Raw genomic sequence first — 20,990 nt, forward strand, 5'->3', positions numbered from 1 at the left:
CCGTCTTCAGCGCTCCGCTTCGTCCGCAGCAGCTTAAGCAAGTTCAGCAAATTTCAGGTTATTTTGAACAGAACATAACATACGATGTGGTGCTGAGTATACATGTCTGATTGCTATCTGGTTGTGGTGGCCTGCTCTCAATAAACGCGATCAAGTATTCGAGTGAACGCATAGGAAACGCTCGAGGTATATAACCTGCACAGTTATCTGATGCAAGATTCCCATGCATTGCAAAAAAAATAATGTCGTCCAGCACATTGCCAAAGCCGACAACCTGAAAGGTCAATTACCTGAAGGGACCATGAAATCTTTGGCAGAAACCTTTGGTATCGTCACTCCGAACTGAGGAACGCTGTTGTATGAACTCCAAGAAGACGCCCTGTCTATATCCTGTCTGTATCTATATCTCTGTGTGTCGTTTTCTGTGCTGCAGGAAACACGCATCAGAAATTGGCCCGTCATCAATGTCGGAGACTATGTACTGAGGTGATGCTGATAAATGGAAAGTAGGCAACTGCGCGATGGCTGTGAGAAACGACTACAACAACCTTGTAGAGGAATTTGGCTCAATGTCGCCTAACTGCGGGATCGCAGAGGATGTAAACTCTGAATCATAAATGCCGATGCACTTATGGAAACCGCTGAGAACAACAATAAGGACGTTTTCTATAATCAAATCAATGCGTTGCTGTCTAAAACACCCTGCCAGTAGGTGATAGTCATTGCTATAGTCGAAACAAACGCGATAATGAGGCTTGAACAACAATCCGATGTGCTAGAAAAATGGTATTGTCCAGCACCTACGTCGGATAACGGATAACCGCCTGATCGACTCTTGTGAACAGACAGATCTCATAATCGCCTCCCCGTTTAAGAGGAATCATCGACGCCATCAGATTATGCTGTAAGGGTCAACCCTTTTGACAGTTGAAGAGCAGCGCAAAGGGAACACGAGACTTCAAACTCCAGCTCGACTACGTTCTGACGAGGAGCATTTCTCAGTCGGAATTCGAATTTTGGTCGCATTCGACTCTGACCACCGTCCAGTTCTTCTCAGCTTCAAGATACGGTCTGAAAGACGAAGAAAGCAGGGCCTCGTTAACGTCTGTCTTTTCATGTTGAAATACGGAGCAGGAAGAAGGTCTGCAATGCAAATTCCTTCACAAAGTGATTGCAGGACGTTGCAAAGGAAACGATACCGGGTCTAATGCCGCGGAAGAGGTTTGCCTTTGCATTTGCAGAAACAAAATCCACAAATAACTTTTTAGCGCCGCCCGCAGCACTGGCGATTTCAGCCTGGAAAAGCGTCTTAGAAGGAAGCTGTGTCTTCGACTGCTAAAATACCGCGAAAATGAATGGACGTCAATAGCGAAGGAGTTTGAGAAGGCATGGGAGGACAAGAAAAAAGAAATGCTCACCAGTCCTGAACACTGCCATTGGTGTGACTGTCGGTGAAGCAAAACTACCAATTTGGAGATATCACTTCGACACATTGGCTGACCAGCAAGCCACATCAACTCTTCATCTCAAACACGTCCAGAAACCGACACACATGGTCAGCGAGGAACCACTGACCGAGTCGGAGGTTCTGGTCTGTATCCAAAAGACGAAAAATGGAAGATCTAGTGAAGACGAAGGAATTAACGCACAAATGCTGGGATGTCTTCCCTTGTCTGAGATTTGTGAACTAGAGAAGATCATCTGTTCTATATGGACCGACGAAAGGATACCTGACTCGTGGAGAAACACCATCACAATTCAGTTCACGAAAAGCTATCTCTCAAAAACACGGATCCCAGAAACTATCGAGGAATCTCACCGCATATGTATAAGGTTTTGGAGCGATCGAGGACCGGCTAATCAAGCATCGCTAAGAAACAACGCTCAACAAGCAAGTTCTCCTTTGTCCTGGTCGATCTTCGATTGACCTGATGTTTATTGTCAGGAGAGTGATCGATGGGGAGGAGAAGGAGAGAAGAAACCAGTGCAGTTAGTCTCTTTGGACGTTGAAGCCGCTTTCAACTCTCTTCATCGTAGCCGTCTTCTCAATGCGCCGCGCGCAGATGGTTCGCTTACTTGATGACATGAATCAACTATTAATTGCTGCAGTTCCAACATCAGCCGGATGTACAGCATCGTTTGCAGTGATAAGTGGAGTGAGGGAAGGGCCATCGAGAGCATATTTCCTCTTTATCGTTGATATCATGCGAAGCCCTACCGACATCGTCTTAACACCATTAGGGTGCCCCTTGACCGATCTCGAGTTCTCCGACGATGTTATTATATTCGCGAAAATTCAGCATGTTGTCAACCTTGTATCGAAGCTAGATGCAACCTATGGACTACGCCTACACCCTGATAAGTGCAAACAGATGTGGGTCTTTTCGAGACCTCGAACGGGAATCAGGACAACCTATCAAGCTCGTCGATGAGTTCTGCTACTCAGACTGAATACTGAGGGGACAACGACAGCTATGAGAAAAATGTTTAACAGAGATGCGTTAATGCCACCTCTGCAATTCTTAATAAATGACAGCGAATAAATGACACCACCGTCATTTATGAGGAATTGCATATATTATGGTTGGTTATTACCAACAAAGTCAAGCTGCGAGTTGCCCCAAGATGATGTGCGGATCGGAGACTTCGAAAGCACCATCTAGAGTGATTAAGAGACTTGACTACACGGAAAGAAAGCTGTTGAAACTGCTGCTTGGCCACTTTTAGCCTAAGATATGCCATTATGAAAATGTTTACGCAAAAGCGATGTGTATGAAGTCGTTTTCCCTTCTTTCGTCACATGGTGAGGAGAACAGCAGAGCGCTGTGTTGAACGTGTTGGGAGGAGTTTGTCGGGTTCAAGCAGGAGTAGGCAACCTAGCCGGAAACGAAAGTTCCGGACTGATAGGATATGAAATAGCGACGAATGGGTTGGTTCTGTGCCAGCTCTCGCAGATGATCGAGAAGGGTAGAGAGAGCTATACCCAAAGTGGCACTTCTTGGCGATGATGCCGGAAATCGCGTAAGACGGTAATATCACTTCGCCGATTAAGTCAAGTAAGTCATGCTGTACATACATACCATGCATTCATGGTTGCATCTATATGGCCAATAAAGAGAATCGAGACCATTGTTCGCATTTGCAGCTCAGATCAAGATTGGCAACAGCTGACCGCTTGAACGTTTCCTCCCGCACATCCTATTCAATTCAGGAGCAAACTTTTGAGCCGTGTAAAACATCCATTCGTTATTTGTAAATTACCTCAACCCTTTTTTTAAGCCTCCACAACGGTTTATCGCCTCATAGTGGCGTGGAGGTGACACTGGGCGTCGAACTGCGATGTACAGCGGAGGTTCGTCCTCCGGCAGGGTCTCCCAAGCTGAGAAGGAGTTCGACACATCCGACATTCCGACTTCTCGGAATCGGAAACCTAGCTAAGAGTAAACCACTGCTAAGATTCACCACCGTCTTGGCAAAATGTCGCAAGGTGGTTCCCTGATCCATATAGGTTGGGCGACGACCTGTGGTGAAAGCTAAGCTCGCCGTGGCAGGGCTGCTTAGTTTGGGGAAAAGTCTTCTTGCCACTCCACCATATTCACTGCCTCAGTACCCTGCACACTGGGCCCTGCGGTCTCAGACGTCGGACGATATGGCGACCGGTGAGAGGCGATCAAATCTCAGATTGCTCAGGACGTCATTGATTCTGGACCAAAGCGACATACGCACGACTCGCCATGGAGACTGTCTCAAACTGTGTACTTACAACGCGAGAACAGTTTCCACAGACGCTGACCTGCATGTCCTTCTCGGAGCTGCAGAGCATATCAAATTTCACGTGATTGCTCTGCAGGAGACCAAGTGCAGAAGGAGCGACGTACGACAGATGAATGACGGTACACTCGTCATTCGTGAAGAGAAGGTTCCGTCGCGAGATGTGAGCGGTGTTGGTTTTGTTGTGCACCCATCTGTCGTTCATCTCGTCGATTCTCACCAGATCCTGTCACCTCGTCTGGCCATTCTTCGCCTCCTCCCTCTGCGCCAAAAATCCATTAGTATCATCAACTGCTACTCACCAACATCAGCAGCTGATGAATCCGAATTGGACGCGTTTTACGAGGAGCTGGAGGAAGTAGTCCGCAACGAGAAGTCCTTTTACAAATTCGTTGTCGGAGATTTCAACGCAAAACTAGGAAAGGCCACAGAAAAGGAATACAGAATTGGAAGATTTGGACTAGGGGACCGGAATGAAAATGGCAATCGTCTCGCTGGGCTGTTGTCCGCCGCTCGCCAAAAAAAAATCTGAATCTCGCTGAAAAAAGATCATCGTCGGTGGACATGGGAATCGCCCAATGGCGCGACTCGTGCGGAGATCGACTACATACTCACCAACAGGAGGTGGTGTCTATTTGACGTCTCGGTAATACCATCCTTTTGTAGTGGTTCTGATCGTCTCCCTCGTTTGAAAATAGGACTCAGCCACACGATGGAAAAGAACATCTGCTGTTGGCAACGAAGGAGAAAAGAAGTCGTCTACGACGATTGCGTACTCGAGGACTCCTTGTCCCAAGGTGACTGGCACACTGAGGAGGACCCAAACGTGGACTACGAGATGCTGCTCAGAGGATTACGAGCCTGCGCTGAACGTGCCTCGAAGCCGCGCACGACAAACTTAGATCGAATTTCGAAGATCACCAAGAAATTGTTGGAAAGAAGAAGGGCTTTGAGGCTTGATCCAAATGCATCGCACACTGAGCCGTTAGCAGCAAACACTAGCTGCAGAAAAGCGTTGCAGGAGGATCTTTTGAGGTACAGGCAGAAGAAGATTCTAGAAACAGCACAAAGAAGAACGAGTCTAAAGAAGTGCCGCAGGGATCTCAGCGAATATAATATTCCGTTAGCAACCTTGCTGAGCGAAGACGGAACTCGCACGTCTTCTCGTCGTGAGATGGAAATCATTACGTAGAGGTTCTACTCGAACCTTTTCCGTTCATCAACTCCTGTGTCAACCCCAATCATCCCCACTGGCGAAGCTCCACCACGGATTCTCCCTTCGGAAGTACGAGTCGCTATCAAGAGCATGAAACCTGACACAGCCCCCGGACCTGATTTTATATCAGCAGACTTTCTTCGGGCTAGTGGCCATCCGCTTCATGTAATCTTAGCAGCGCACATGACATCCTACCTTCAGAAAGAAAGGAGCCCAGACCAGTGGAAGACCTCGCGAACCGTTCTTATCCATAAGAAAGGTGACCGAGAGGACCTTCGGAACTACCGTCCGCTATGCTTGCTGAGCGTGTTATACAAAGTATTCACCAAGATCATCCTCACGCGCATATCTAGGACGCTGGATGAAGCCCAGCCTCAAGAACAAGCTGGATTCCGCCAAGGGTTCAGCTGCTTGGACCACATCCAGACCGTGTCGAGGGTCATAGAGGTTTGCCGGGAATACCGTCTGCCCTTTGTTCTAACCTTCGTCGACTATGAGAAAGCCTTTGACAGCGTAGAAACGAATGCAATACTGTCAGCACTGGTCGATCAAGGTGTAGACGCGTCGTATGTGAGGACATTAGCCAATTGCTACGATCGATGCACGACTAGGATACAGCTTTTCCACCGCCCTCTCATTATACCCATTGGAAAGGGAGTACGACAAGGCGATGCTATATGGCCGAAGCTGTTCACGGCTGCATTACAATGGATAATGAAATCATTATCCTGGGAAGAAAGGGGCATACGTGTTGACGGAAGATTTCTTTCAAATCTTCGCTTCGCGGACGACATCGTTCTGTTTTCGAGCAGTACCAATGAAGCAGAAACGATGCTCAACGAATTGAACGAAGCAGGGAAGAGAATAGGACTACGAATAAACAGAAAGAAGACACAGTTCATGAAGAACGCCCACTGCGAGGATGGAGAAGTGCAACTTGAAGGACCCCGAGTAGTGGAAACTCCGTCATACGTATACCTCGGACGTTCTATGAACATGGAAAACGACTTGAAGGAAGAACTGAATAGAAGAATGAGAGCAGCATGGGCAGCATTCGCAGCCGTCAGGGAAGCTACGGACCAACTGACGGACCATGATCTTCGTGCCCATCTGTTCGACTCGACAGTCCTTCCATCGCTCTGTTACGCAGCGAAGACATGGGCAGACACCGCGGCCACGTATAGGAAGCTACTTACTACCCACAGAGCCCTTGAGAGATGTCTCCTGAAGTTTAACCGGCGCACACAACACCTTGCCGGTCTTCGTAGCTCCGAATTAAGAGGAATGTCCCGTCTTCGCGACCCAGTCAACACCGACCCAACAGCGAATATGTATCAAAAGCAAAACATAGATGGGCCGGTCACATCATGAGAAGAATCGACGATAGATGAACTAAAAGAACGCTAGAATGGATCCCAAGAGATGCAAAACGCCATCGAGGGATACCGCCAACGAGATGGGGTGACGTGTTCACTACATGGATGGACCAGCTGAGAGCTCAGCTGGATACGGCTCAAGGATCTCGTCAACGTCAACGTCACTCACGAAGCTTGAGAACATCTTGGATTATAATGGCGAGGGAACGAAACGAGTGAAAGAGATGCTGGGGCCCGCACGTCTAGTGAAGACGGGCCATCTAAGTATCTAAGTAAGTATCTTTTTTTAACTCCAAGGCACAAGTACTGCACAAGTTGAAGTAGTAGATAATCATAGTAGAAAAAAATCTATCGTCCTTCAGAACAAACGAAAACTTTGAGAAGAGAAACCCTACACCTTTCTCCACACATCAGCCGTGCATTTGTTTGAATGAAAGCCTTTGCAACATAATTTGTCATATTCCAAGGAGGAAATAAGAGGAGATCATGTGTACCTTTGAAGAAATAACATTTCATGAAAGTAACTTATAAACGTCAAGCGGCAAACACAAGGAAATTTTCTTCACAATTACTTGTTACAGAGTTTATCTCTGTGTGATGTTACTCCCTGCAGGGTTATAAACAGAATTCAATTTTGACTATTGGTAATCATCCAGTTTTGTGTCCAAAAGGTTCAGTTTTTAATGAAATATGGTTGGTATAAAAACATGGTAGAGGGAACTGTTAGTTTTCCTCCGAAAAGTTCTACATAAGGGAGTTTCATCAAATATCGTATGCAGATGCTTGTAAAAGACAAACTGAAGCACTCCTTCCTCATAGATATCAGTTTTGTCTTCTTTCCGAAGAACAGAATTATTTCGTAGACCATTCTGAAACACAAAAGTTCACGGGCTGAAAGGCCTGTATGTAATCTCTAACCACCTCCAGAAGAACTGAAAGAGAAAGACCAACAACGCGATTGAAGAAGAGGACCTCCGGCACTCCCTAACTTTCTTTTGACGGTCGGCCGACGGAAATATTTTATTCCATCAATGTACATGTAATAGCGGTGTATTGTAATAAATACATAGATTTTGAGCAATGTGTAGAAAACACATATAATAACCTTAAGGACCACCTTCCTTCGGAAGAACATATAAGTGGCGTCGCCTTCTGCAAGTAAAAAAAGATTAACAGCAACAACAACGACATTAGCAGATTACACTCTTATTCCGGATATTCCTTTTAATATCATTACCACTTTCACTCTACTGTTTGGAGATGTGCGTCTAATTATGAAACTCAACTCACCATCCCAATATACGAAGTTTATTAGAATCGTAGCTGTCAGAAAAGCAAAGTAGAGAAGTATTCCTGCAGCCGATCTAAATAAATAGACAGCTATGAAAGGTAGGCTAAGTCGTCTCACTCCCTTCATAAGGAATAAGATGAGCACTGAAAAATTAAGTTCGTAGACAGTAAAATCAAGGAAATTCATTACTAAGATTTAACAATGATATTTGCATACTGTCGAAAACACTCAACCTCTGCCAAAGGTCAGCATATGTTTCTTTTCCAGCCTGATCCCTCACGTCATCTACTTGGTTTCTGATGCCGCGGAACGTGCTCAAAAATCTAGTTGGGTTAAATGGAACGCTAATGGACAAGGCTAAAGCCGTACTTCAGATTTCTTGTAGTATTCGCCTTGCTCGCCTTCACCGATCAATAAGAAATAACAGTGGTGACTTTTATTGTACAATTACAATTGTTTTTTTCTTCTATCAACACTTCTTTCAATTTTTTTCCTCAAGAATTTATGCATAGATGAGAGATTTCATAATTTTCTTCCCAAACGCGTCAATACTATATTTGGAGAACAATCAGACTTGATTTTACATCTATGTTTCTCTGATATCTCCCCAATTTGGAAACATCATTCGAAGTATGAGTTTCATCTGCTCTCAACTATTAGCACAAAATGATGTGCTACCATGTAATGGCGTGAATATCATCATCACAGTGATGAAGATAAAACTCTACGTCAGACCACGTGAACGCGTGTTGGGTAATATTGTATCTAAACAGCAGTTTGGATGAGTGTTTCAACTTTTTGAAGAAACGATGTTACCAGCATCAGGGAAATATGCTTGGAAATAGGTACACGAATGAGTCATAAAAACTCATTCTACGGTTGCGGCTCCCGCGCACGAATTCGAAGCAGTATGTATGACCCGTCTCATCCCATTTTATAGCTATCTGACTCCAGAGCACAATTAGATGCCGTAAACTAACTTGGCCTATGAAAGCCAACATACATGTAATTATGAATCTGGACAATGGTGGAAAGCTGCCTATATATATATATATATATATATATATATATATATATATATATATATATATATATATATATATATATATATATATATATATATATATACCAGTCTGAACGCCCGCCTAAACGACTTCAGACTTTCTCTGGTGTTTCCTTCGCTCGCAATTGGTGATCAATGAAAATTAGTTGCAGTGGCATTTTCTGCTAAATCTGCACACGTTTGTGTGTGTGTGTGTCACGGAAATACTCCATAATGATTGAAAACCCTGCACGGGTGAGGTGCCGAACCATTGCCGTGCACCTGATAGGCGAGCACTCTACCTTTTCACCATTATCCAAAGTTATCCGTAATCCTATCCTGAGAGAACCGGAACGTGTGAATAGAGGAGCGCTCCAACGTACCTCGCAGGGGCTAAGCGGCTTCCTACGGAGTTTTTTTTTTACGACGAGTAGGAAGAGATATGCGAAACGATGTCGGATTTCCGTAGTCTACAATATTGTCTCTAGTTTGTTTACGCGGATTTCCCCACCACGTCAGATTCGGGGTATCCTGCGTTTCAACTAACCAAGCATAATTCTGTCTCACCCGTAAATACATTAAGCGGAAACAGCACATTGAAGAAGGTACTTTTCGATGATGAGGATAAACTCCGAGTGATAGCGGTAAAAGATTCCTTTCTTTGGGTATTCTCATCTAGAATGAACACGAATTGTTTGCAGTACAGAGATGTGAGAGCTCTAGTGATGGCTTGCCGAATGCAAAAAGGTCAATGGTTTCTCATGCTGTTTTTTTTTCTGTAAAACTAAAACACCAATTACATCATGTGTAAGAAACAAAAATAAATTGACTACTAAGATGTAGGGATATACAAACTTTGAACAGGAGAAAACTGAAAATATAGGATCAATCTTGCGATTCTAAAGAGCTAGCAAAAACAAAAATAAACAGCAAAAATGAAGAGAAGAGGCCCAACAAAATAATGCGTTAACTTCTACTCCCTTTTTGGAGGTTACCCTAAAGGGAAAAGGGTAAGGTGTTTGACGTCGAATAATCTTTTTTGGGATGCATCAACGCACTTGAGTTCAATTCAGAATCGTGAAAGTTCATGAAAGCGCTCACGGCCAACACAATGTAATGTACACAATCACAAGTGTAGTAAGTAAGTAGTAGTAAGTGCGGTAACAGAGTCGTAGTTCGTTTGTAGCCTAAGGTATCTAACCGGTCGGCGTCCCTAGAAGATAATAATTTTCCTAGATGATAATAATCATCATGCTATATAATAACGCACTTAGTCCGCGTGTTTGTCTGTGTGTCACGAATGTACTCCGTAATCATGCAAAACTCTGCATTGGTGATGTACCGAACCAGTCATGCAATTGATGGGCGAGCACTCTACGTCTCCACAATTGTCCACATTCATAATTATATATATATATATATATATATATATGTATATATATATATATATATATATATATATATATATGTCGGCTTTCATAGGCCAAGTTAGTTTCTCTCATATGTTAGAAAGGGTAAATAAACTTTTATGTGAATATACACCTCCAAATTTGCAAACCATCATGCTATATAATAATGGGCTTATTTTGTCACGTGTGTGCGTCTGTGCGTGTCTCAGTCAACAAATTCCAAAAAGAGATAGACGAATACTATGGCGTCGGTTTGGTGCGTTGGAGCCTCAACGCGGTAAAAATTGGGTGGGACGGATCCCGCGGCGTCGAATTTGTGCTCCAGCTCCAGATAGCTATAAAATGGATTGCGGCGGGTCTCGCGGCGTCGAATTGGTGCGCCAGCCCCAGAAATTTCTGAATTGGGTTGCGACGGGTCCCGTGGCGTCGGATTGGTGCGCCATAGTGCAATAGTATTGCGCAGTAATTTCGTTTGCATGTTGCAAAAAATAAACGGGACTTTGGAACCGTTTTATAAAGGCGTTGTTAGAAAAGTACAATTCTAATTTTGCAGAAAATGTCACTGCTATTAATTTTCATTGATCCGTGATGTCGAGCGAAGCGAACACCAGAGAATCTGAAGTCCGGCTTTAGCCGACGCTGGCATATATATATATATATATATATATATATATATATATATATATATATATATATATATGCATGCCAGCGAGCGAAGGGAACACCAGAGAGTCTGAAGTTCGGCTAAAGCCGGACTTCAGACTGGTGTTCCCTTCGCTTGGTGTTCGCTTCGCTCGACATCACGGATATATATATATATATATATATATATATATAGCCAGCCGATGTATCTTACTTTTTAAACTTTTTTGAATCTTTTTGAGCTTAAAATGTACTCCCCCCACTTTCTGCAGTCCAGCTGCATCTTTTTGGCGGACTTTCAATGTCCCTCTTTCAAAATTCACTTGTCGTGACCGAAAACGCTCGTCCGGTAACGGATGTGAAATTTCCATACTGCTGCGTTTCTAATAAGTAGAAAGCAATAATGTTGTCCTGACTTCATTAGCTTACTCACGACGCAGCGCAACTTAGGAGATTCTGTTTCTATAGACATTGACGAAGACAAATGCTCAATTTGATTTTATTAGCTCGAGTGTGTTTCCATTATTAATGTAGTGGTGTACCTATCTGCAACATAGTGAATGAAAATCCAATCAGAATTGTAGTCTGGAAAAAGCTGTTCGTAACTGATTGTGCTGTCCAATACGAAAGCTGAGAGGTGATCCATAACATTTCTCCGTAGGCCAGCCATAAGACACCAGTCTGAAGCAGAGTAATCTCCTAAGCTGTTGGCACAAATCATATATGTGCACATATACATTAATTGGTGATGAACGCCTCCCGCAGAGCTCTGTGATGCGTGCTCGATGAAAGAAGGTAGTGCTGCTCCGAATCTGCCGATTAAGGGAGCGGAACTGCGCACCGAGTGACAGAGCACTACTGTCCGTCCTCACCGTTTAGCAGCAGTTCTGTCATTGGCATTCGACGGCGACTATATACAATCCGGTCGAAAACCCACGCATTTAAATGATTTTACAAATACCTCACTTCTCTATGATTTATCGGAAGTTAATATCATGTGGACAGGTTTTTTTCTGGAGGAAGAAGTCTATTGAAAGATGTCGATTTCAAAAAATTCTGTTTCATTCAAATTTTCATCGCAAACTTCTTATTATTATTAACCAGTCTGAACGTCCGGCTAAAGCCGGACTTCAGGCTTTCTTTAGTGTTTCCTTCTCTCGCCATCATTGATCAATGAAAATTAATATTAGTGACATTTTCTGCAAAGTTAGAGTTGTACTTTTCTAACAACGCCCTCTTCTTTCCTTTTTTACAGGTTTATGTGGAGCATTATCTAGTTTTCTTTCCATTCACGTCATTTCTAATTGTGCAGAAAAACCAAACTTCACTTTCAAACATTCCAATATAATATCGACGCAATTTGAAAGGATTACCCTAAGCATAGGTTTTCTTCATGCTTTCCACATCAGTTATCACAGAATGATGTTTTAACAAAATGACGTGAACGACATCATCGTACTGATATTGAACGAAATGTTCATTAAATTCGTAATCAGAAGGTTGTTTAGAACAATTTGGTACTCCACATCATGCGTGGATTCGAAATTTCCATCTTCTTTGAATATTTACGGAAATCTTATATTGAAAGTTCGACACAGTTCTTCCCCATAAAAACAGCAGTGATAAGTTGAAACGGCTGGGAAGAAAAATGACTAACAGACGGAATTAAACCAAGAGATAAAAGGGAAAGAAGAGGAAAGAAAAGGAAGAGGTGAATGTTAGTCGAATTAAACTGGAAAACATGAAAACTTCTAAACTTGACAAGTTCCGATTTTTTCCTCAATAACTCTTTAATCTGTTACTTGTTTGCCCCTTTTAATGAAATTTGTTCTTTTGCTTGTATTTTTTTCCAAAAGTCTGTGTAGAGTCGTCGCCACGGCCGCTAGAAGGCAATCATAATTTGTTAGCGATTTACGAACTGCCAAAAATCACGATAAGTAATGTAAAACAACGAAGATGTAATTTTAGCTGCAAAAAAAAACCCAGAAAATTCTGTTGAGCTAGAAAGTAGAGAGATTAGGGAAACAACTAATGCAAAACAGTTTGCTTGCAGGTTTTGTAAGAAAATAACGTTTAAGCTACTCATGTCGAAAGATAAATTAGTGGAGTTGAAACACGTTACTTTAGTCAATTTTTCAACAACTTCAAAGTTACGATATTACAGCTACGAGAGATATCAAATTGTTCGCAATAGTATGTAAATGACGAATATGTAACTATTATTGTACTTTTCGAAAAATATATTCACGTCAAAAATCATTGACCCTTGTAGTGCAATAACCTCGGACTCAGCCATGCTAACGTGTAGCCGCAGGAAAGCTTTTTCGAAAAGTATTTTAATGGTACATTTCAAGAGTTCTAATTACGTCCAATTTCCTAAACCTCATTTTGTAAAGAAGGGAAAGTCCTAGGCAAGTCCCGAATCGCCACAATTAAGCATTCATAGCAGGCCGTTGACAGCTGCTCAAAGACTGGAACAAATAACGAAATGCAACAATGTTGTTTTTTGACAAGATGTGATTTAGGAGCTTACTCTGGATGACACTTGGTCGTGGTTTTCGAGTGGACAAATTGAAGAAAACTTCCACTGTTTTCTCAAAAACGAGATTTTGCAGCCTCTATGAATTTTACCCGTATCTGAAATACCCGGAGCGGTGTTAAGAAGTTCCGCTGTGCCTACAAGGTTCAAATCCGCCCTAGTGCTAACTAAATCTTTCATCCCTTTGGAGTCCATAAATTGGTACTAGAGTTATCTGAGAAGATAAAAGCGCTGACTTGGCACATCGGCTGGCCCCCTCTGGTCATTGTAAGGATACACGCGCATTGTTAAACCGCGAACCACTTGAAGTTGAACGCAAAGACGAGTTATTATTAGGATGTATCAACACCTTACGCTTTATCTTGTCTGGAATAGCCGATTCTTCTCGCAAAGAGAAGCTCTTTCGAATGACGTCAAATTCATTCGATTTACAAATACCAAAATTTTAACACTGATTCCTTCCACTTTTATAGCAGACGATGTTCTATGACTGATATGGTTATCGCGGTACATGCATTTTCTGCCATATATCTTACGCCTCCTCTAGGCAACTCCTCTGGCGATTTCGAGCCATAGAAACACCATTATATTTCAATATAAATGGACCGTGGCGACGACTCTACACAGACTTTTGGAAAGAAATACAAGCAAAAGAACAAACTTCATTAAAAGGGACAAACAAGTAACAGATTAAAGAGTTATTGAGGAAAAAATCGGAACTTGTCAACATTCACCTCTTCCTTTTCTTTCCTCTTCTTTCCCTTTTATCTCTTGGTTTGATTCCGTCTGTTAGTCATTTTTCTTCCTAGCCGTTTCAACTTATCACTGCTGTTTTTATGAGGAAGAACTGTGTAGAACTTTCAATATAAGATTTCCGTAAATATTCAAAGAAGATGGAAATTTCGAATCCACGCATGATGTGGGGTACCAAATTGTTTTAAACAACCTTCTGATTACGAATATAATGAACATTTCGTCCAGTTTCGAGAAATCAGCGCAATTTCTGTGAACACCTCTTACTTCCACGGAGATATCAGCAGGATATGCCAATGACAGTACAGAATCGTCTAGGTTGAGGCGAAACTATCCATCTTTCAATTTTATCCTCTATCTTATTTATATTGACTTTTTTTTAGTTAAAGGCAGGGCAGCACGAAATTGACGTAACACGGAAACCATAGGGAACCCCTAGTGTTCGGCTTTTAGATTACGGAACACAGCGTGGGAACCCAAACTCCCCTAACCGTAGTAGAAAACGGGGTCGAAGACGGCATTCTTTCCTACAAGGTGAGTTCTAAATAAATAGGGGAACTTCCAAATCTTTCAAACTCTAAAATAATTCATGGATTTTCTTTCTATGATTTTGTTGGTAAATGTTTTGCAAGTACGCCTTGTCTCTCGCGTTAGTACTTCTGCCAGAAAAAATAATGCCACCAGCACGGGAGATCTCTGAGGTAATAGCACTTGCTACAGATAAACGTCGCGAAAAGAAGAAGAGACGAACGAGTTGAACTCCAATATTTTATTTGCTAGTTGTTCATCGAATAAAATTTTATGAAAAAATATTTCAGTGTACTTCATTCTCTCCGTAAGTAAGAAACCAATCTTTACTAAGCTATTGGCACCTCTTCCACTCGCAAGGCCATCTATCTCCAGAGGACCAAGTCAGAAAAATGGAAAAGCATCAAGAGAATTTAGAAATAAAAGGTAGAAAGATATAAGGTCCCATTGGAAAAAGCACAAAGTTAACAGCAACAGCGTGATCAGAGCAGGAGAACACTTATATGAATTTACAGAATGCTGCATGACATCGAAGCTATTAGGATTTTGTGCTAAATGCAATCCATTATTTATTTGTTTATAATGCAATGAAGTGCTCAGACTAGATCAAACAAGAATACTAGGGAAGCGTAAGATTAGAAATGAAGTGAAAAGAAGAAAAAGCAAAAGTTTAGAGAGACGTATTGATTTTATTTGCGTTGGTCAGAAGAACAAACGAAATAGGCACCTCAACGATCTCTGCGCTGCATGAAACCCAACGACTTACTGAAAATGATGTGATGCCACCTTTCTGGAGCTAGTAAGCATGGTTAGGGGAAATTTTCTAGGGTGGAATCTCTGCAGCGGTAGTTAAGCGCGCGGCGTACGTATTTCACAAGTATCACAGTAAAAACATACAACTCTTCCCGTCCAACAAATCCAAAAGTTTGAGACAACAGAAATAGTGGGAGCCATAGGTCTGCAAAACTTCGAAAACACACACGACAAAATGACTTGCACTTCCTCACAAGATAAGGGATAAAATGTTTTGCTTATCTGTTGGTAAGTTGGTAAAAGCAGCGTTCGTGGAAATTTTCATTGTGTTAGACTTTCACTTTCTAGGACGTGTTTTCGCAGAAGTCTTGTGAACTAATAGTTCTACATGCAACTGTTGTTACAATTTTTTTAGTCTTCTGCAGAGAGCCGCACGCTTTCGCTGTAATATTTGTGGGATATGTCCTGGCTCCTATCTACTGAGTTGAAGAATAAGTCATTTCTCAAGAGGTACCTAGATTACCTTGACTCCTGTTGTTCTTCGGGTCGAGCGTTCGTTAGTAATTTTTCCATTTGACGCACTATCGCGATCGCGTGCCAGAGTGGTCCAGTGGTCTCTCCTTTCGCATGGGATACGAAGCACATCAAAATTTTCTATGAAGGACATTGTAAAGAAGTCTGACCTTCGGCTAAGCGACATTCCATTTTCTGCATTTAATAGCGCTGCTAATAATGCTGCTAGCATCTCGCTTCACGGAAGTGACATTCGAAGTTCCTTGTGGTCCACCCCCATAGCCAAAGGAATCAAGTTGCGAGCGTGCCTATAATATTCGACCTATCATGATGTACGGATCAAAGACTTGAGCAGCGCCATCAACGGAGATCAAGCTCGACTACTTGGAAAACAAACTGTTTAGACGGATTCTCAGTTTTTTTTTTGGCCGATAGCGTACCATAACGAAGTGTTTGCTCAGAAGTGGATATGTTGTGGCGGAGGATGATGCAATGGAAACATCAACATCTTGCCCTCTAAGGTAGCCGCAAAGAACCCTCTTCGCTTCCTTGGACACATTGTAAGGAAACCATTGGATCGCCTTGTGCAACTTGCCTTGAGAATGCTCCCAAACCCAAACTGGATAAAGCCACCCGGACGTAAGAGAAAGTTTTGTAAAGAACGGTGAAGGAAACCCCGAAGAAACGTGGCATCGACACGCAGTTGAGGCGAGACCTCAAGTGACGCAGAATACTGAACGGATTGTTAAATTCTGTGCCAGCTCTAGCTTGAGGTCCAACAGGATGGTATTTGAATTTGTTCGGTGATTTGGAATTTCACTTAAAATTCCATTTTTCGTGTTTGGGAAGATTGTATCCCACAGGGACAACAAGTGACTAATAACCAGTAATCGGTTGAACGAAACTCTGAGGTCATGTATATTAATCAGTATGCTAACCAATATATTAACCAATGACCATCTCCATACCCCACCTGCTGCTCACCTTTAGAAATCATCTGATCAGAACCTTCAAATCTCGCGCCTTAGACTTTATTCGAGAACTTGAAAGGGACCTCGAAATTTCAATGACCACCATGTCTGATCCATCAAGAGTAACCTGCCTAATTACGACAATGTCTTCCCAGTTTCTAATCCGTATCTCTAGTCTATGTATCGCTAATATCTGAAGCATCCTCGTGAGGCACTGGCCGGCGTCGCGGTCCTTGGCATCGGCAGCGTCGTCCCATATGTCCTTGATCGGGCGGTGTCGAACGGCTAGGGTCCCCTCAATTTGCTCTAGGCGTGGGCTTTTATGAGCCCAGCCGCGAGGTTGCTCTGCTTACCACCGTCAGGAAGTTCCGCCTCTGAAAGGAAAGATTACGGTACCGATCAGCTGGCGTGCAAAGCCCATCACTTGCAGTATAATGCGTCGTATCCGCCCCGAAGGTACATATAGTTAGCATATAGCGTAACTAACTTAATCAGCGGCATTTTGTAGTCTTTTGTGGTATTTCATTAGTGCCTTCGCTGTGTCGTTCTTGAACATAGTTAAGCCCATCTTGTTCGACGTTCGTCGCAAATTCGCATAGAATCAATCGATTAGTCGTTGTTCCTTATTCTGTAAGACATGTTGCCTTAACTTTCGATTGACGATAATTATCTCCAGATTTTGTCTCACAATTCTCATCCAGATCTTCCATTTTCGACCAGGTGGCTTTTTTCCAGCTTTGGGCTGGAAGGATACTGAGGCCACGTGGAAAGGTGATTTGATGGCTTCCTTAAGATTTGGCCGAAGAAGCTATGACGGTTCCATGTGATTGCTCTGGAGGAAGAGACGGATGATTTTTTTCAGGTATTTTTCACGCATAGGATATGATTCTTGTTCAGGTATGAGGATATCCTTGAGGAAACTTGCACGCTTGGACGGTCTCCTTGTAATATAACATAAAAAAGATGATTTGCAGTTACTTTAGAAGATAGGACTCTACAGAGAAAGATGCTCATGTTATCCACGAGTCATCTACCGTTCCATTACCTTCCTTTCCACGTATCTTTTCCCATCGGATATGTTTGGCCTGAAGTTGCAAAGATCCGGTCTATGCAGACTCCCCTTCACGCATAAAAACTTCAAAGTCACCTTAGACGGTGTGTCTCATGTTTCCTCCCACCCGTCCACTGATATGATATTACGAGTAGTCCACAGACAAGATTAAATTTGTTGGAGAAAAAACACCAAGCACGAACATTAGCACTTCGTCAAGAAGTTGATGATCGGAACGGCCTCAGCGCATCTTTACTAAAGATTCTTTTCGTAGCAGTTTTTCCGACATCCTGCCCAGTTGGCAAAGCTCCAAAGTTCAATCTGTTGCTCGATCACCCTACTATTTTTTACTTGAAAGTCTTGATGAGACCCACACATGCTTACTCCTACACCCTACACCTTACACCGAAGTGGAAGCGCAGTCTATTGACTGCAGCTCGATAACCATGATGAACCTGCCGCTAGTTGATGCAAGATTGACATGTTGCAGTTGCGATCTGTTTGAAGCCAACATCACTAGATCGTCGTCATAGTCTAAATAGACTAAACGGTATCCAGATCTCGTTAGAACGATGGTATAGTAACCCACTACTGTTCTTCGCATGATCTCACCTCAATGGAAAGGATGAACGGGAAGGATCACTCCGCAGCATCTGTCCGTGAAATGAGTGAGTGATAAATAACAACAAGACATACACGTATCTGAGCGACAGCGGATACAATGAAAAAATAGTTTTTTTGCTGTTTTTGTTTTTGAACAGACCTATTATGTTGTACAAAATTCAGAATGTTCAAGAGTTCGATCCTTGACGGAATCTTGATTTTTGCAAAACGAAATAAAACTATTGAGAATGATACTTTATAGGTTTTGTGATAGTCTGCCTGCGAGGTTTTTAGATGGAACCCTTTATTTGCCTGGCCTTTCGGCTTTTTCGACATCTTCAGAGACCTAAATAGAGGATGACAATGCTACGTTTATCCCGTCAAGTGCCACACTACCTGAGCACTTGACGGGATAAACGTAGCATTGTCATCCTCTATTTACCCTGGGTCACTGTTTCGACAATCGTTCAGAGTAGTGAAAACAGAAACCCATCTACATTGAAAATAGTCTTACGTGTTGTTCCACCGGATGACTGGTAGCACGCACTTATCACTCAACGTACCAGCGAATGAGTATTGCTGCGTGTGTAGATCACCAGCGCCGATATAGATGATTTGATCTACACACAGAATATCAGGCGGTTATAGGTCACAGAGCGGTACAAGTAGCAAGAACTCATTCGTTATCGACAAGCACTCATTCCTATTATTTATTGAATGGTTCCTTTTAAGAATCCAATACTCCTCCAAAGTCTTCCCTGTCGATGATTCTGCTTCGTGAGCCAGTATAACGCATTTCATATCATACTCGTTTCCGTTGTGGGCCTCATGTCTGTGCCTTCCCAGTGGTGTTAGCAAACTTTTTCGTCGTTTTCCTGCCATGTGTTCATTATTCCTCACTCCAACACTCCTACCGTTCTCCCCAATGTGAGTTGCATTGCACATCAAGCATTCAATCTCATATATTACCCCCATTTGTGCGCAGTCGCCTGTTTTTCCGTAAGGACAAATAACACATCTTTCACAGAGGCAGTATCTATCATACTATCTATCATCATATCATCTGTTTCTAACAAGCTGGCTTTTGATGTTTGCATTTGGGATATTTACCAAGATCACGTGATCTTGTAATCGTGCTTGGATAATGATGTGCTGAACAGCGGCACTGACTCTGTCAGAGATAAAAGGAAGACAAAGGGAAATTTTGGAAACATTGCTATTTACACCGCGGGTTCTTCGGTAATGCGGACGTACTGTATGGCCATTAGCACATGCCATTTTCAAGGCTAGTCTTCGTGATTCGTGTCGTTCTTGGTTGCCAGTGCATACTTCACTAGCGGTTTTGAACATATTACGAATCACTGCGCGTTTTACTGCAGTCGGATGTGCAGATTTGGCGTGCAATATGATGTTCTTGCAACTTTCTTTGCGATACCATTTTAATCTAATAATGCCGTTTGAAGTACTTATTTGTGCGTTGAGGTAAGGAAGCCATCCTTCTTTTAGGGTTTCTCGTGTGAGTCTTATATATTGCGATTATTGGTTGAGTATTCGGAAACACTCGTCCATTTAGGACTGTGTCGATGTTATGATGCAGCAGTCGTCAATATATCTGCAATACATTGTTGGTCTACGCGAAAGCACTGGTTCTTCGATTCTTCTCAAGAAGCAGATCGCCAGTACTGGTGCTAATCGTTGACTCATTGCTAGCCCTCTCAGTTGTGCGAAATAATTTCCTGACCACCTGAAGATATTACGATTCAGGCATTCTTTGATAAGTGTTATTATGCGAGATTTACTAAGTCCATATGTTTCCAAGTTGTTACCATATAAATCTATCATCTCAGAGAGAGAGAGAGAGCTTGTAGCGCCTCACTGTTTTTACATTCGTGTAGAGTGAGGTCACATCAAAGGTCTCTATTACGCAGTTGCCCTCAACTCTCGCACTGCGTAATCGCTCAAGGAAATGGTGCGTGTTCGACAAATGAGATGGTATTTTAGGCAAAATTTGACTCACGATTTTATTAAGGAACCACGAAATTCGATCCGTTGGTCCTCCCACACAACTTATTTCTGGTCGGATTTTGAATGTTGCCGCTGATGTTGAGTTCATCTCATCGGGGTTCAGCTTACTCGTTTTGATGAGGCTATAGAACACAGGGCAGGACGGTTTGTCAAGCTTCAGGCGGCTTACAAATCGTTTGTCAAGACCAGCAGATTTTCCTGACATCCATACATGATTCAAGCATTTGCACTGCACAAAGAATTCTTTCTCTGTTACGCGGCGATAGATCGTTTCATCTTGCAAGTGAAGATTTGTTATTTCCCGATCAAGAGCCTGTGACATGACTACGAATTCCTCACTTTTATCGCTTGCTGAAAGACGCATATTCCCTCTTGTAGTCATAGCGCGGATTTCCTTGAGACCCTACCATTGCTCGCGTGTGAGATTGTTAAGCGTGAGTTGTCTATGATGGTTATAAGCGGACAACACCCCAGATTGTATTTAAAATTTTGTATCTGTTTTGCGAG

General features: G+C 42.6%; 5 protein-coding genes across 6 annotated transcripts; 4 read left to right on the forward strand and 1 right to left on the reverse strand.

Annotated features, from left to right (window-relative positions):
* Positions 1–1,552: 1,552 nt before the first annotated feature.
* Positions 1,553–1,927, forward strand: RB195_025196 (uncharacterized protein; the record flags this gene model as incomplete). The annotated part of the gene is made up of 1 exon (XM_064213234.1): positions 1,553–1,927. The coding sequence occupies one exon, from the start codon at positions 1,553–1,555 to the stop codon at positions 1,925–1,927; it is 375 nt and encodes a 124-aa protein (XP_064069115.1).
* Positions 1,928–2,063: 136 nt separating this feature from the next.
* Positions 2,064–4,303, forward strand: RB195_025197 (uncharacterized protein; the record flags this gene model as incomplete). Its single annotated transcript, XM_064213235.1, has 3 exons — positions 2,064–2,374; positions 3,280–3,352; positions 3,509–4,303. The coding sequence occupies 3 exons, from the start codon at positions 2,064–2,066 to the stop codon at positions 4,301–4,303; spliced, it is 1,179 nt and encodes a 392-aa protein (XP_064069116.1).
* Positions 4,304–4,483: 180 nt separating this feature from the next.
* On the forward strand, positions 4,484–4,963 carry RB195_025198 (uncharacterized protein; the record flags this gene model as incomplete). The annotated part of the gene is made up of 1 exon (XM_064213236.1): positions 4,484–4,963. One exon carries the CDS (start codon positions 4,484–4,486, stop codon positions 4,961–4,963), a length of 480 nt encoding a protein of 159 aa, XP_064069117.1.
* A 114-nt stretch (positions 4,964–5,077) lies between these two features.
* On the forward strand, positions 5,078–6,358 carry RB195_025199 (uncharacterized protein; the record flags this gene model as incomplete). The annotated part of the gene is made up of 1 exon (XM_064213237.1): positions 5,078–6,358. The coding sequence occupies one exon, from the start codon at positions 5,078–5,080 to the stop codon at positions 6,356–6,358; it is 1,281 nt and encodes a 426-aa protein (XP_064069118.1).
* A 489-nt stretch (positions 6,359–6,847) lies between these two features.
* RB195_025200 (uncharacterized protein) lies at positions 6,848–20,865 on the reverse strand (the record flags this gene model as incomplete). 2 transcript variants are annotated; one of them, XM_064213238.1, is made up of 7 exons in its annotated part: positions 6,848–6,857; positions 7,162–7,232; positions 7,285–7,347; positions 7,469–7,515; positions 7,654–7,727; positions 15,844–15,974; positions 20,476–20,865. In XM_064213238.1, the coding sequence occupies 7 exons, from the start codon at positions 20,863–20,865 to the stop codon at positions 6,848–6,850; spliced, it is 786 nt and encodes a 261-aa protein (XP_064069119.1). The 2 variants fall into 2 exon arrangements, with proteins under 2 accessions (XP_064069119.1, XP_064069120.1); XM_064213239.1 differs by lacking the exons at positions 15,844–15,974; positions 20,476–20,865 and adding an exon at positions 11,290–11,417.
* Positions 20,866–20,990: the final 125 nt, after the last annotated feature.

This window comes from Necator americanus, chromosome X (genome assembly GCF_031761385.1).
Source record: "Necator americanus strain Aroian chromosome X, whole genome shotgun sequence".
Lineage (NCBI taxonomy): Eukaryota > Metazoa > Nematoda > Chromadorea > Rhabditida > Ancylostomatidae > Necator > Necator americanus.